A 16,283-nucleotide genomic window follows, 5' to 3' on the forward strand; every position below is an offset into this window, starting at 1 on the left:
GATAAGTAAATATTTATCACTGATTTATTTAGAGGGTTGGAGGGTTATAGCTGCAACTTTTTTTCTGTATTTTTTTTTCTCATCATTCTAAGAACTGATGAGGATTAATCATAGATCAGCAATAAGTTGCATCCAATACAGTAAGTGTATGTCCAATGCATGGCTAATAATTCATATAGATCAAAAGTAAATGTCTTGTATTTGATCAGTAAGAGTAAATGCTTTGTGCTTTAGACATTGTCATTATCTCAAACTTTACTGCCATGTGTCTTGTTTATTTCTGATACATGCAGCTCAACGCAATGAGTGGTGCTCTACTATTCAGAACAGGGTAAAAGAACAGTGCATGCTGTTCCCACGAACACGACAAGGCACATTTTCATGTAAGAGATCTGGCTACTTGGAGCTCAAAGGTCATAAGTCTAAAATATTTGCCGTCCTTACCACTGATGAGCTGTGGATTCATAAAAATGAGCAGGTAAGAAGTTAGAGAAAGTGTACACTTCTTAAATAATGGCACTCCAGAGCAATAATGGCACTCCAGAGCACACCCTGTAGATCATCAAATATTCTTTATATACCCATACATCACTTTTTAATAAGTAAACAGGGCCTTTAATCTTTTAAAAGACATGTGAACTGGTGTATTGAATTACTTATTCAGCCTGTGTGAAATAACATCTCTCCATTTGCTTTGAGGAAAGCGCCCCCTAGAACATATTTCGCTTGAGACACTTAAAAAAACATTTCATTGACTATATCTGCAAAAATAAACCTAATTAAAAAAAATAATTATATTTCCAAACAAATAATATTTCTACAATACTACAAGTGGACAGGAAGTTTTTAGGTTTTTTTTAAGTTTATATTTGTATTTACGTTTTTCAAAGAAGTTTATATAGCATTTTCAGTAAAAGGGGTGAAGAAAAAAGAGAGAAAAGTCAATGATCCAGGATGTTGATATTAAACGAAATACATCAATTCTGTTTGTTGAATATGTTAATGTCTTAATCGACCTTTACTTCTTTAGTACAAATACAGCAAACATGCTACTAACTTTATGAATGGCAAGTTTAATGGAGGCTGTAAAGACTCAGATCTGTCTTCTATACTTACAGAAGAATTTTGGCAACTCAATCTTTCGTTTACAAATGTGCAATTTTACCTACACTCAAATTGTTGATAGGATGTTGTTAATCCTTCTGACTTTTCATATTCTGCTTTTTTGTTTGTTTGTTTCTATGGTTGCAGTTTTTCAAAATGGGCATTGGGATATTTGTAATTGACATGCATGGTTCAACAATCCGTTGTGCACGAAACAAGAACTTTGAGTTGATTACCCCACAAAAAATCTTCAGGTAATTAGAAACAATGAATATTTATATGACACTATTCTTCATTTAATATAAGTTTCGACTTCATAATATTCATAATAAAACACAGAAGAACTGCAATACATTTGCTTACATTTTTCTTTACCTAAACATTGCTAATAATTAATAAGTTTGTCACATTTTACAAGGAATAGACCTTGAAGGGACACAATAGTCATCAGAACAACTACAAATTAATGTACTGGTTCTGGTGTCTGTAAAGTTGCCTTTATGGTAGATATTACCTTTATTCACTACCTCCTACTTGCACCATTCAGTGAAGAATTATATTGATCTACTTTAAAATTAAACCATTTTTTTTCTCTTTACCTTTTTTTTGTAGCCTGTGATAACCATATGAGATTTAATAGGAGCAGCTATGATCTCTCCGTTTACTTATTTACAGTTTTTTGTATTTATTTAGTTTTACTGCAGAATCAGAGCGAGAAAAAAAGGAGTGGATGGAGGCTTTGCTGGAATGTATCTCTGAATCACTTTCTGACTACGAAGTGGCTGAGAAGATCTGGTCGAATAAGGCCAATAAGATGTGTGCTGACTGCAAAGCATTTAATCCTGACTGGGCCTCAATCAACCTGTGTGTGGTAATATGCAAGCAGTGTGCAGGTTTGTGGCGGCTTATGCATAGCAGATTTGTGCATTTGGTTCCAAAACAAATCACATCAATGATCCATCAAAATTCCAAAACTCCGAAACACAATATAAATGTATCACAAAACAAAGGAAATGGGCAATTTATGAGTCATTTTTTTTATTTTGTATTTCTGATTTCCGTCGGAGAAGTGACCAAATGAGAGGAAAAAAGGCAGTAAAAAAAAATCTCTATATATTATGATAGGTGTATTTTCGCTCCATTTTGGTTCACCCACATAATTCTTTCCATAACGTTTGTATAAGTGAAATTTGTCCGGACTGAAATGCCACATGGATGACATTTGGTCTGTCCAATGCAAATACATATTTTGGATAAAATAATTGCAGACTAATCAATTTTCTTTGGTGTGCACAAATTTAATGCACAATAACTTTTGTTGCATATGACTGTATGTTTTTACTCAAATATTCCAATGAAAGGAAAAAAAAGAATGAGAAATTCACAAGTACTTTGAGTAAGATTTTTGACGACAAAATTTATGTTTTCATCGTTGAATTAATTTCACCAGACGGTTACCACATTTTTACTTTTTGTTATTTTGTATTTATAAGGTTATTCATTAAACAATGGATTTGGTTTGGATGGATAGAATCCAGTAAAATTTACCAAATGCTATGCCCACTGTGTAGGTATCTAAATAATTATACATGAGGGGAGTGAACATGCCTATTAGTGGCGTTGTCCAACCTCCCCTCCCTGGGTTGCTGGTGGTCCCTATGGCAAGAGAAGTGAGACTTGCCTGTCAAGGTACTTTGATTGGTAGGTTACAAGCCCATTCTGCGCAGTTCACTGTCAGATTATCTGGGTTGGAGATGGATTTATTTTAATAGTTGTATCACATATTATGGATTTTAGTTCAGTCTTTTTTATGACTGAAGAAAAGATGATTTCAAAGAAAGAAGAATGGATTTTGTAGTCTGAATGGCCCCATATGCAGCCAGATAAATTTGCTGAGGGCCATTCTGAATAGTGAATTACCATGTAAGTGTACCGATAGATTTATGCCTCTTGCTTTCTAATTGGCAAAAAGTATCCTTTCCATTCCTTAGATGACAATATTTCCTTTTTTCTGCAGGTCAGCACAGAAGTCTCGGAACCAGTATTTCCAAAGTGCAGAGCCTCAAATTAGACACAAGTATCTGGAGCAATGAAATTGTGCAGGTTTGAAACCATTCTTTTTTTGTACAACAGAAATACTATGGAGATTGGCTTCAGAACATTTGATGCTCAAAAAACGTATTATAATAACAAAGCATTTTGAGCGTTTTTCCTCATCTATTAACTGTAAACAGCAAAACTTCATCCTCACTATTTAGGAGGGGAAAATCCCTATTTGAGGTAAAAAAAAAAAACCCTTCTGTTTTTGATTACAGAAGGTTTTTTGTTTTTTTTGTATATCTGTGTACCACCACAGCTCTTAGCTCTACAGTAATATAGATATGTTTTAAAAAGCAGTTTAAATACAATAGCCCACATTATTATTTTAACAGGCTTGCTAAAGTGCATAAATTGAACAACCACAGCTCTTAGCTCTACAGTAATATAGATATGTTTTAAAAAGCAGTTTAAATACAATAGCCCACATTATTATTTTAACAGGCTTGCTAAAGTGCATAAATTGAACAACCAGCCTTGCTAAAGTTTCTCTATGTTCCAAATAGGCCTTATATGCTTGATAGCAGAGTTGCAGTTGGAGTAAATCTCATTGCTGTTGTAGGTCACCTGGTAACTGTGCATGAGGTTGGACAGGAAGTGGATGGAATCAATTACCGTCTCCCCACTAACAGTCTTTTACACAGGGAATGCCTTGTCGGAGCAGGGATAGCATTCAGAGATGCACTCTTTATATAAAGATTGGATTATAGAATTGTGATTGAGTGATGCAAACTGCATAACAGTTCGTGCATCTATGCTACCAGTCACAGGAGGGTGACTGGACTACACAAAACAACAAATAACTAATTGGAACTCAGAGATTCAATCACAATACATTAAAAGTATAAATATATATAAATATTCAGTTTTCAATTATAGAAACATTTTTAAAATACATTTTCATGCCTGCAATGCAGTTAATAAATTAATTAAACACGCTCTAGGCACCTTTTTGTGGGATGGGGGAGGGAAAAGCAAAGGGCCTATTAGAATTCTGCTTCTACAATCACTTGGCATGTAAATCTGTCCCTGCCTAGCACCATAGTATGTGTATTCAGCAATGCTGTTGTACATACCTTTGACTATTGCCATTAAACATTTTTAGCTATTCATCATCTTGGGGAATGACAGAGCTAACCGTTTCTGGGCTGCAAGACTTTTGCCGTCTGAGGTACTCAATCACGATGATACAATGGAAAAAAGACGAGATTTCATCACACAAAAATACCGGGAAGGCAGGTTCAGAGCCCCACATCCACATTATACCTCCCAAGAGGAGATACTTAAGGTAATGAATAATAAATAACATCTGTGCTTCGTAATTTAAGGTGTCTTGAAAAAAAGTTCTTCAAAAAATGTATGGAAGTGTTTTTCCATGACTAAATCATTCCTTATTGTTTTTACTTTGAAGAGATAATGACAGCTGCATACTTTTCTTGTGTTTCTTAAGGAAAATGGCCACCCAGGTTTTAGACCACCTAGGTTCCTAAATGTATTTTATCTATTATTTACAATTCAAAAATGTTAATTCATTACAACTAAGATAGGCTGCAAATCCTTGGTCCTAGGTTGAGTCATATATGACTGCATAATTTCCCTCCTCACACAATGAGTGGACAACATGCAATTTCTCCATTTGGCTTACAAGTATCAATTCCTTTTACAATACTAGAATTATAATTAGAACCATTCTTCCTCTTCTATTTGTTATAGTCTACTGTTCCTCCTTTTTAAGGCAAACGTGTGCTCACCTTTCAAGGAAAAAAGTAGTGGTTTAATAACACTGGTCTGTGGATATCCCTTTTAATTTATCCAATCTCATACATATCCACAACTCTGGTTTCATACAGAACCACATTAGATATGTTATTTCTTGAACCATAGTAAATATGTTACTCTCATAATATACAAACATATCCATATAGTCTACATTTACAGAATTCGGGACTATAACATTATGGTTACATTGTTGCATTCAGTGAGTCAGCATTCCGAGTTTCCATTGTGATATTCCTCAGCATTTTTTAATATCATAGTTTCCTGTGATATTCCTCAGCTTTTTTTTTTAGGACCATGCCAACTCAGCATAATTAGATAGAGATATAGATAAATAGAAGAACTGATAGACAATTAGTGCTTTATTATTTTTGAAGGATTACTCCAAGCGCCATAACCACTAGTGGCTATGGTGCCAGGATTGCACTGGCACCAATTTTCCAACAATTTGACAGCTTACCTGGGGTCTGCCAGGCACTGCTCACCTGTTCCGAGAGAGCCAGAAGCTTTCTTTACTGAGCTAAGCCACGCATTGCTGGGCTGTGACTGCTCAGCTGACACTAAGTAATGAGCTGACCCTGCACTTCTATTCTTAGCTCAGGGGAACAAATGCAAGATCAATGCAGTAGCATGTTTTTACAGTTTATTTACCAAGCCAAAATACAGGTCACTTAAACAAAATGTCAAAGCCAATGCATTTACCGTATTTATCGGCGTATAACACGCACAGGCGTATAACACGCACCTCATTTTTAGAAAGAAATTCCAGGAAATTTCCCCCCTCATGCCATAGTATTCCCCCCTCATCCCATAGTGTCCCCCCCCTTTCCATAGTATTCTCCCCCCCTCCCCCCATAGTATCCCCCCCCTCCTCCCATAGTATTCTCCCCCCCTCCCCTCCCATAGTATTCTCCCCCCTCCCCTCCCATAGTATTCTCCCCCCTCCCCTCCCATAGTATTCTCCCCCCTCCCCTCCCATAGTATTCTCCCCCCTCCCCTCCCATAGTATTCTCCCCCCTCCCCTCCCATAGTATTCTCCCCCCTCCCCTCCCATAGTATTCTCCCCCCCTCCCCTCCCATAGTATTCTCCCCCCCTCCCCTCCCATAGTATTCTCCCCCCCTCCCCTCCCATAGTATTCTCCCCCCTCCCCTTCCATAGTATTCTCCCCCCCCTCCCCTCCCATAGTATTCTCCCCCCCTCCCCTCCCATAGTATTCTCCCCCCCTCCCCTCCCATAGTATTCTCCCCCCCTCCCCTCCCATAGTATTCTCCCCCTCCCTCCCCTCCCATAGTATTCTCCCCCTCCCTCCCCTCCCATAGTATTCTCCCCCTCCCTCCCCTCCCATAGTATTCTCCCCCTCCCTCCCCTCCCATAGTATTCTCCCCCTCCCTCCCCTCCCATAGTGTACTCCCCCCCCTCCCCTCCCATAGTGTACTTTCCTCCCCCTCCCCTCCCATAGTGTACTTTCCTCCCCCTCCCCTCCCATAGTGTACTTTCCTCCCCCTCCCCTCCCATAGTGTACTTTCCTCCCCCTCCCCTCCCATAGTGTACTTTCCTCCCCCTCCCCTCCCATAGTGTACTTTCCTCCCCCTCCCCTCCCATAGTGTACTTTCCTCCCCCTCCCCTCCCATAGTGTACTTTCCTCCCCCTCCCCTCCCATAGTGTACTTTCCTCCCCTCCCCTCCCCTCCCATAGTGTACTTTCCTCCCCCTCCCCTCCCCTCCCATAGTGTACTTTCCTCCCCCTCCCCTCCCCTCCCATAGTGTACTTTCCTCCCCCTCCCCTCCCCTCCCATAGTGTACTTTCCTCCCCTCCCATAATTACTTACCTGTCCTGAAGCGTGGGCCGGCTTTACAGCGCGCACCGCAGTACAGGAACTTTAATTTAAGGTTCCGGTTTCCGGCGGGACTGAAAGGAAGTGTGCACAATAGTGTGCACACTTCCTTTCAGTCCCGCCGGAAACCGGAACCTTAAATTAAAGTTCCTGTACTGCGGTGCGCGCTGTAAAGCCGGCCCACGCTTCAGGACAGGTAAGTAATTATGGGATATCGGCGTATAACACGCACCCACGATTTTCCCCCTATTTTCAGGGGAAAAAAGTGCGTGTTATACGCCGATAAATACGGTAATTCCAAAATATCACAAAGTGAAATGGTGTTATATGTAAATTTGTGAATGCATTCATTTGACTATGTACAGTCACTGAAGTGGTACTTAAACAAATATAAGAAATAAGAAATCTGAACTCTGCATCTTGAATATAAAATTAGACCTCACTTTAAGAGAGGATGTAGTTAGTTTAGTGTCTTTGACCTAGGGATGCTTTACAATGCTGCAATATTGGGCAGTGGTTGAATCATGTGTGGTGATATTATGCATATACAGACCAAGTGCAATGACCCAGCAATGACCCAGCATACAGATACAATCCATTTGCAATAAACAAGCATATAGCTACAATCTAAGATCAAGGAATTTGGCATGCAGATTCATAGGTCTTGGAGTGCAGCTGGGTCTTGTTCATTGCACTTGGATTGTGGCTGTAGTTGCAAATCTAAGCTATGTAAACCAGACACCAACAGCCTACATTTAATTAGTTGGCATGCTGCTGGTATTCCACTGTGAGCCAGCCTGCAGTCGCCAACCAAAATTAAATCAACCAGCAAGCATCTGTAACTGAATTGCAGTTTAGGGATACAGTGTTATACAGTTAAAAAGCACTGTAATTCTTGAGCAACTGCACCAAATAATGGCATTTGTAGCTTAACTGTTTAAAGTTGATATGTGTATGGTTTTTGCATTTTTATTCTACAATTCTGATGTTGGAATATTGTTTCTTGATTATTGAAAGATTGAATAGTATCTTCAGAGTTGGGACAGGTGCCTGTGCCTTCTTTTTTAGCTCTATTGGGATTTTTCTTAAGGTGCAGAAAAAATTAAGAGTCTGGTGGACTAAGCGAAACATCAGAACATCTCTCTTATTACAACAGCAACCTTGCAGTTGCCCAATAAAAGATCAATACAAGCAGACGTATCCCCGACAGAATCACAAAACTCCCCTTTTATTTTAAACTCATTTTTTTTGCTTTTGTTTTTGTAGTTAATTTTGTAATTTGGTTACCTCCTTAATTTCACATTGTTAGTTGGTGAGAATTAAGCTGGAAGCATTTTTTGTTTGTTTTGTAGGTGCTCTGCACTGCCGTTGCAGGACCAAACTTGCTAAAGTCTGTGATGCAATTTTTCTCTGATGGGGAATCTTTGGCAGATCCAACTGGCTTGGACAGCACCTCTCAATCAATGCAGGCTGCTGAGAACTGGAGAGCAAGCAACAGCAGCATAAACAGTAATATATGATCAATGCATTGGTTTCCAGAGCTATAACGCTATGACTATCCACCTGGCAAATAGTATTATATGGAAGTTAGTTTTTGTAAAGCCACTAGACTGTCTGTGTTTGCATATTGAAATATTGTTATATTCTTAATTTAGTCTCAAAACTGGGTCCCCAAGCAAATTACAGTGAGTTCTTATTGGCTAACGAAACATCATATTTCTCATGTCTCGTGCATCTGCTTACAATAATTTGTAGTAACAACACTGCCCTTAACCTACACGATGGGGATCCTTCTCTCGCTGAGAAATTATGTTATTTTAGTTTATATTGTTTAGTAAAAGATATACCATTTTTTATGGTGTACAGCAGGCTTCCCCAAACTCTGGCCCTCCACATGTTGCTGAACTACAACTCCCATGATTCTCAGCCTATCTATGTCATTCATAGAATCATGGGAGTTGTAGTTCAGCAACATCTGGAGGGCTGAAGTTTGTGGAAGCCCAGTGTAGAGCTATCACATCATAAAAAACATCAATATTTAGAATTAGCCATTTAGTAAGTGCTATTTAAGTAATGAAGTTTCCCCAGGAGCATTCATTTATTTATACTATGTCTACATGTAACAGAAATAATAATGAGTAATGTATTTTTGTGTCCTTTTTTTCGCGTCTATTAAATATATACAGTGGATGGACTAGCACTAGATGACCTCAACAATGTCAGAGTCTATGACGAGATCATGCAGCCTGTGGTGCATTCTGGGCATCTCAACAAGACGACTTTATTGAGCAAAACAGTTACTGGCAAGAAGACAAAGGATGGTAAGAAACACAAACTACATTCACACCAATGCACATTATTATAAGGTGAAAGAACATAACATAATATTGCTAATGAATCAGCTGGTGAGGTTTGTAGGTGACATTTCCTGTTCTAATGATAGAATACAGTAACAATAAAACAGATGATTTTCCCCATACATTCTTTGCACACTCATGCATATAAATTAACTCAGACTTCTGCTAAAAGTAGCTATGCTGATCATTATGTTAATGTGTATTCTCCCATAACAGATTAATAAATGTTGCAAAAAGTTTAAATGTTATTGGGTTTAAGGGGAACTGGAAATTACATCATTGAAAACAACATTGAAAATTACCTTTAACTTATGTTAAAATGTTTTGGCAAATTTGCTCAGATTTCTTTTAATTTTATATTGAAGGAACACTCCAAGTACCATTACAGCTTGATGTAGTGGTTATGGTGTTCAATGTAACCTGGCCCTTTATAAGTAGTCTAACTGATTTTGAACAATTTGACCTATTTCCTTTTGTATGGAATGTGCTGCTCCCCACCTCTATTACAAATGACAGAAGTTCCTTAGTAGAAGTCCATTTAGTTCTCCTGCATGCACGGCTTAGCTTATTGGCTGAGAGCATCAGCCGATTGCTCTCAGTCAGTGAGACATTTAGCAGGGCTTAGTGCAGGAAAGCTAACATAGATACTGGTTTATGAACTTTTGGCAGAGTTGGTAGTGGAGGCAAGGAGTGGCATACACCAAGTAACTATTCCCTTCAAAATATTTTTACTACTTGAAACATACCCACTAGAGTGAGCTGTAGTCCTTTTGTTGCTTGGAGTGTTCCTTTAAAGATTTAGCAAATTAAATCATACAGTTCAGACAAGGCAAAGCCAGGGCAAATATTGCAATTTAACAAAACATATATAGACACTGTTTCATTTCTTCTCTGAATGCTTTCTCTATGCTGACAGCTGGGAGCAAAGCACAAAGCTTAAAACAATGGTTGAAAGGTAGCTAAGATGGAGGTGTCCAGTCGCAGGGAGGAGCCTGCATGAACCTTGAGTGTTGGCTTTAGCTTCTGAGAGAGTGCTTAACTTTCAAAAAGTGTATGTGTTGTGTTTTTGATGGTAGGAGTGGCTGAGAATGTGTATGTAAATATGGTTACTTTTATATCTGAGAGTTAGTTTATATGTAGTTGTCAGTGGCATGTACATTTGTATATGTTGGTGTCAGTGTGTAAGGTTGTGTTTGTGTGTCTTGCACTCAGTAGCTGAAAGAGTGTGTGTGTATGATTGTGTCAGTAGCTGAGGATGTTCTGTGTATGTTTGTTTGTATTTGTTAGGATGCACTTTTTTCAGGTTGCGTTTTGCGTACAACGGAGATTGCGTTTTGTGTCAGTGTCTTTGAGATAGTCTTGTAGAAGATATATGGAGGGGATGACAAAGTACTAAAAACCTGGCTGGATGATGGAATGATGATGATGGCATGAAAAATCTGGTGGGATGATGGATAAATTAACTGAAATTCTTCAAATCTTCAATCTTATTGGCTAACACAAGATAGCATTTAAGCTGTTTATGTGTCACTGTCAGGACGAACCAGTGGCCCAACACGCAAAATTAAGTCAAACACGTAACAAATAACAAACAGTAACGACGCATTACCGGGCCTTAGAATAGCTGGATTTAACGTAATATAATAAACAGTCACGAGCTGAGATCAGGAATACAGAAAGGAACAAATACGGTAAGAACAAAGCCAAAGGGTCAGGGATACCAGAAATATGGGTAAAAAGTCAAGCCAAGCCAAGATGGAAACCACAACAGGGCACTGAACAACTGCAGGTTTGGATTTAAATAACTCTGTAAACCCTGCTATTTGCTAATTTGGGTCCCATGACCCCAGAACGTGCTTGCACAGCGAAAACATGACCACGCACATACGTACGTACCTACGTACGTCCCTCCTATAGTGTGACCACACCGATCAGATGCGGTAACATCGCAGTGCCGATTGGGCACTGCAATGGTGTGACCGCACTGATCTGGTGCGGTCACAGTGAGGTGACAATCGGGCACCGTGGCAGCCATGCTTAAAATGGCACCATAAATGTAGGAGATGACAAAATGATCATTTGCTTACAGAGTCAAACTTCCTGACACCGGTTCTGTATATATAGAACTCTGATATGTGGACCAACTAACTCAAGGCACGCATGAAAAACTATTAAACAACTGATGCCTAATTTATGTCCTATGCAGAATTCCAAAAATATTGGTGTGTCTTGGAACGATCTCTTATTTTCTATGAGAATGACAAAAAGACAGAGGTTGGGAAGATCGAACCATCAGAAGTTGTCTCTATGGGCATAAGCAAGAATGAAGCATTGAACAGTCCATCTTTGGTTGAACGGTACTGAACCATTTCAATAACTTGTTGGCTCCTACTTTAGGCTTTATACAACATAAGGAAATTAAGAAGAAACATGTGTGTTTAATGGGACTAATTTTATATAAAGGATGTGGACAAATATAACCGTAACATGTTTTAGAAAAGGGATTGAAAATATGTAGATATCACTTCTTGCCATTTGGTAGACCAACACATATATGTCAGATATGTTATAGAATGTATAGTGATAGAGACTCCTGGCATCCTTAGTCCTGTCTAACAGTACTTTATAACAAGAATAGAGTACACCTTTTATACACACAGGAGTCTTACAAAACAGTGAGTTATTTTTAATGAAGAGGGGTGAAGGTTTAATCCAGCATGGCTCGTGGTTAATAAAGCAGGTCGGGAGTTTATAAGTGAAGGTCCACTTTATCCTCTGACCTCTATAAATCAAATTTTAATGCCACATCTTTGATTGAACACATTAGGGTTTGCAGTTGGCTTAGTGCATGACATAGGACTGGCTTTAGCATGGGCTTAAGTCTATATGTGGGATGTAGTCTGGGCATAACATGTACTATTTGGATGAAACCCTTGATCTTGCCATGTGGCAATTCCCCTGCCAACATCTCATGGAGAAAAACCGCAATATTTTCCTTTTGAATATGGACCAGGCATGGACTATTCATGGCATATTAGTTGACTTCATATTCCTTGTATAGCTGTTTCTGTAACTGGAAATGTAATGTAGGTAAAGACAATATGATATTGCATACTCCATTTTCTAAAAGTATTCATTGTAGATTAAGTAACAGATTATTGTGAATTGTATGTCACCTTCTGCCATACACTCATAAACACCAAAAAAGTGTAGCTCCTAGAAAATACAGATATTAGAATATAAATTATAGAAATACAGTGATAATTTCACCAATTCTTTGAATAACAAATAGTGATTATTAAACTGCATACCTTTCATTTTAATTTGAAATGTTTTAGGTATCGGTACATATTTGAGATCATCCTATCTTCAGAAAAAATGCATCAATTTGGAACAGATGCAGCTGAAACCCTTCAAACCTGGACATGTGCAATTGGAAAGGTAGATTTTTCCAGAAATCAAAAGACCTTTTAATGTAAAGGATTGTGCACTTTTTTGACTGATGGTGTTCGATTCCATGTAATGAAATGATGCAGAGCATGCAGGGAACTAAGTAGAAAATTGCGAACAAAACTTAAAAAAGAGAGTAGTTCCAACTTCCAAACCCAGTAGCACCGTGGCACTTTCTTATGTCCTTTTTTTACTAAACCATGAATTGTGGATAATGGAGTTGGATATTTTTTCTCTTTTAGCTATTTCAGCTTAAAATTTGCAATTAATCAAATATGTACTGTTAATATTAGTATATAGACATGAGTTTCATACATTGCAGCATATTTGCTTTTATTATTTGAATATAAATAACACTATAACTAAATAATGCATTTAATTCATTTCAGCTCTTTACAGAGTACATATCATCTCCCAATTTTCTTTTTGTTTCAGCTTTAGCCTGTTATTTTCCTCTTCCATTATTTCAAATTCCCTCTTTCTCTCCTTTTTCTGTTCTCTCCGTTAATTGATGTTTCTCTCTTCTAGAGGTAAGCTCCCTCTTTTTTCTTGTCTACTTCTTCTCTCCTATTTTTAAAATGCTGACGTCATAAACAGAGAATGCTATCGAACTAGGGTTGTTGGTTTCCAGGCTACAGGTTTGGGGCTGTAACATGTAACCTGGAACAGCCCAATGCCCTAACGTGCATGCAGTGAAGCAAGTAGAACTCTATTCACAGAAAAGATGTGTTACCAGACCGTAGCTTACTGTATATAGGAGATATTGGATATAGTATAGTCAGATTCTATACAAGTCTAGGTCAGGAATGGACACACATGGATAGACAAATATAACCAAGGCAAGGGTCAGGGATACCAGAATACATAACAAACAATTATACAAAGCCAAGTCAGGTAGTCAGAAATACGAGTATAGAGGAACGCACTCTCAAAATAACAATAACCACTATGGGGCAATGAAGAGAGGTCACAAGGGCTTGATATAGGCCCCTGTGACCTCTGTTGGTACAACGTACAACGTCATTGCATCTGACAAGGGAATCGCAGGACGTCTGGCTCGTGAAGCAGGTATGATAATTAAATGCATGCAGTGTGTAATTTTGATGGTGGAATCAATCTAATGCTGCTACTAGGTAGCAAGTTGGATACTGGCTTTGTTTTCTTTTATTCCTTGCTACTTGCTCAGTCAGGTTTGTGCATGGTTTCAGTATTTAGATATAATACAGATGAAATTCATGATGCTAGATTTTGTTATCAACATTGTATACTCTAATGAGAAGTTGGAGCAGCATCTTTAAAATTTTTGATTCTAAGCTATATTTCATTTTATTTGCCAAAATTCATTTTTTGGATTCTAATAATTAATTTACTTTAATTATTTAATAGCAAATATCACCAGTACCAAAATAAATGGCATAAAAATTAAACGGAATCTATTACTTATTTAGAAATAATGATCTAAACCTCTCTCCCATTGCGCAGTGGTTCACACCACTGAGTTGCCACTGCCTGTTAGGACATGAGTTCCAGCGTGTTGGGAAGATGCGATACAAGGCAATGCTGAACCCAGATCAATGGATGGAAGGATTTTTTTTATTGCGAAAATGCCATCTTTTCATTTGTCCTGAAGATCAGGGTGCAGCAGAGGACAGTGTCAATCTACGTCAGCTTCAAGAGCTCAGTAAGTCCCTTGATAAATTGTTAACATTCTTACAAGCATCTATACCAGGTTGAGGCTTAATAAGAGCAATTTCTTCCCTAGATGCTTTGGGATGGAGTGAAGAATTCATATCCCTGGTGATCTAGGGATACATCCCCTAAATCCACAGATCTTTTTCTCCTACTTTGTTTCTGTCCCGCTAGAAGTGATGATGATGTAATATCCCAATTATATTTATCAATAACACAGCATGTTAGAGACAGCTGTAAGGAAAAAGAAAGTATTTCCTCGCCATTAAAAAAGGCTTTGGTAAGGAAATCCAATAAGTGCTGTTCATTCCCTTGAGAAAGATGAGTTCTTTGTTTCCGGAGCAAAAATGTCTTCCCCCACTCCTTTTCACATACTCCATTCGATTTTCGATTACAAAGAGATAGCACAGGAATATGGTATCAAAGACAGTGCCATCTCACTAAAATATGTAGCACACAAGCAAGAATGTAGCTATAAGATGTGTGTCTTAATTGGAATCCCCTTATATAAGACTGTCTGCTGTGTTCCAGTGTCTAATCTGATGTGGCTATGCATCTTTTCTATTACCAGCTGTATCACCAGTATCGGAGAACTCAGAGAAGAAAGATATTCTTATACTTGTCGAAAAAGGACGGTATGTTGTCTTTATTGTAAACTTATGTTATTTTCAATATTTAATGCTTGCAATGAAAGCATCATTTTTATTCAACGGAAACATTGCCATCAGTATGCTAACATAAAGGGTTGTGTCCCTACACAATGTGCAATACAAAGTCCAAACAAATTAAAATCACGCCGAATTGAATGAATTCTCATAATTCAGATGTGATTCATTACAATATATAATAATAACAAAGTATTTAACCAGGAAAGGTACATTCAGATTACACTGGTTTCCAAGTATGTCCTGGGGATGTTACCTTAGCCCAACATCCAATCTAAGGTTCTATATGACATTTTAAAGAAACATCTATGTGGGTTCATTACTAACCCACAAAAAAATTCCCCTGTGTGTTCTTAAAGTTTTATGTGTGCATGCTAACTCAGGAAATCCTTACTACTTACCTAGATATTTTGTAGAGCCTGCAATGGCACTAAGAGTCTGTGTAGTAAGTGTTCTAACAACATTTGTCATGATGGGTAATTTCTGATTAATTCTGTGCTGAAATTATTTTTTAAACAAAAAAAAAATTAGATTTTGTTGAATAAACAAATGTTATATTTTTAACCAAATGCCCTGACATAGTAACATGTAGGAAACCAGTGCCATCTGCTGGCCACTGTTCAGAATACTCTTTCCCACTCATAGCAGAATCTTACAACTGACAAACTTTTCTTGAAAGTGAAAGAAACAAATAATTAACTTAATATATTATGATGTAAAAAAAAGTGAACAGACTATTAGCATACCAAAGCTAATGTAAATATACAGATTTTTTTTCCTGGAGATAAAAGTTCCACTAAAAATGCATCTAAATTAAAGGACCACTATAGTGCCAAGAAAACATACTCGTTTTCCTGGCTCTATAGGGTCCTTGGGTCCCCCCACCCTCAGGGTCCCCCCCCGCCTCAGGGTCCCCCCACCCTCAGGGTCCCCCCCCGGGTCCCTCGGCGCTGGGGACTCTCCTCCTCCTTTCCCGTCATCGGCTGAATGCGCATGCGCGTCACGAGCCACGCGAGCATTCAGCCAGTCTCATAGGAAAGCATTCTCAATGCTTTCCTATAGACGCTGGCGTCTTCTCACTGTGAAAATCACAGTGAGAAGCGCGGAAGCGCCTCTAGCAGCTGTCAGTGAGACAGCCACTAGAGGCTGGATTAACGCTATTGTAAACATAGCAGTTTCTCTGAAACTGCTATGTTACAGCAGAAAGGGTTAATCCGAGAGGGACCTGGCACCCAGACCACTTTATTAAGCTGAAGGGGTCTGGGTGCCTATAGTGGTCCTTTAATTTGAAGTAATGGTTTAAACATTCT

General features: G+C 38.4%; 1 protein-coding gene across 2 annotated transcripts in view; it reads left to right on the forward strand.

Annotated features, from left to right (window-relative positions):
- The window catches only part of ARAP3 (ArfGAP with RhoGAP domain, ankyrin repeat and PH domain 3), a 137,799-nt gene that overhangs the window by 74,564 nt on the left and 46,952 nt on the right, over positions 1 to 16,283 (forward strand). For both annotated transcript variants that reach the window (XM_063447921.1, XM_063447922.1), the window contains exons 9-19: positions 294 to 478; positions 1,252 to 1,358; positions 1,798 to 1,997; positions 3,122 to 3,207; positions 4,307 to 4,489; positions 8,165 to 8,321; positions 8,999 to 9,133; positions 11,376 to 11,526; positions 12,508 to 12,610; positions 14,102 to 14,300; positions 14,880 to 14,943. In XM_063447921.1, coding sequence (XP_063303991.1) covers positions 294 to 478; positions 1,252 to 1,358; positions 1,798 to 1,997; positions 3,122 to 3,207; positions 4,307 to 4,489; positions 8,165 to 8,321; positions 8,999 to 9,133; positions 11,376 to 11,526; positions 12,508 to 12,610; positions 14,102 to 14,300; positions 14,880 to 14,943 — 1,570 coding nt within the window. The remainder of the gene's footprint in view (positions 1 to 293; positions 479 to 1,251; positions 1,359 to 1,797; positions 1,998 to 3,121; positions 3,208 to 4,306; positions 4,490 to 8,164; positions 8,322 to 8,998; positions 9,134 to 11,375; positions 11,527 to 12,507; positions 12,611 to 14,101; positions 14,301 to 14,879; positions 14,944 to 16,283) is intronic.

Source organism: Pelobates fuscus, chromosome 3 (genome assembly GCF_036172605.1).
Source record: "Pelobates fuscus isolate aPelFus1 chromosome 3, aPelFus1.pri, whole genome shotgun sequence".
Classification (NCBI taxonomy): Eukaryota; Metazoa; Chordata; class Amphibia; order Anura; family Pelobatidae; genus Pelobates; species Pelobates fuscus.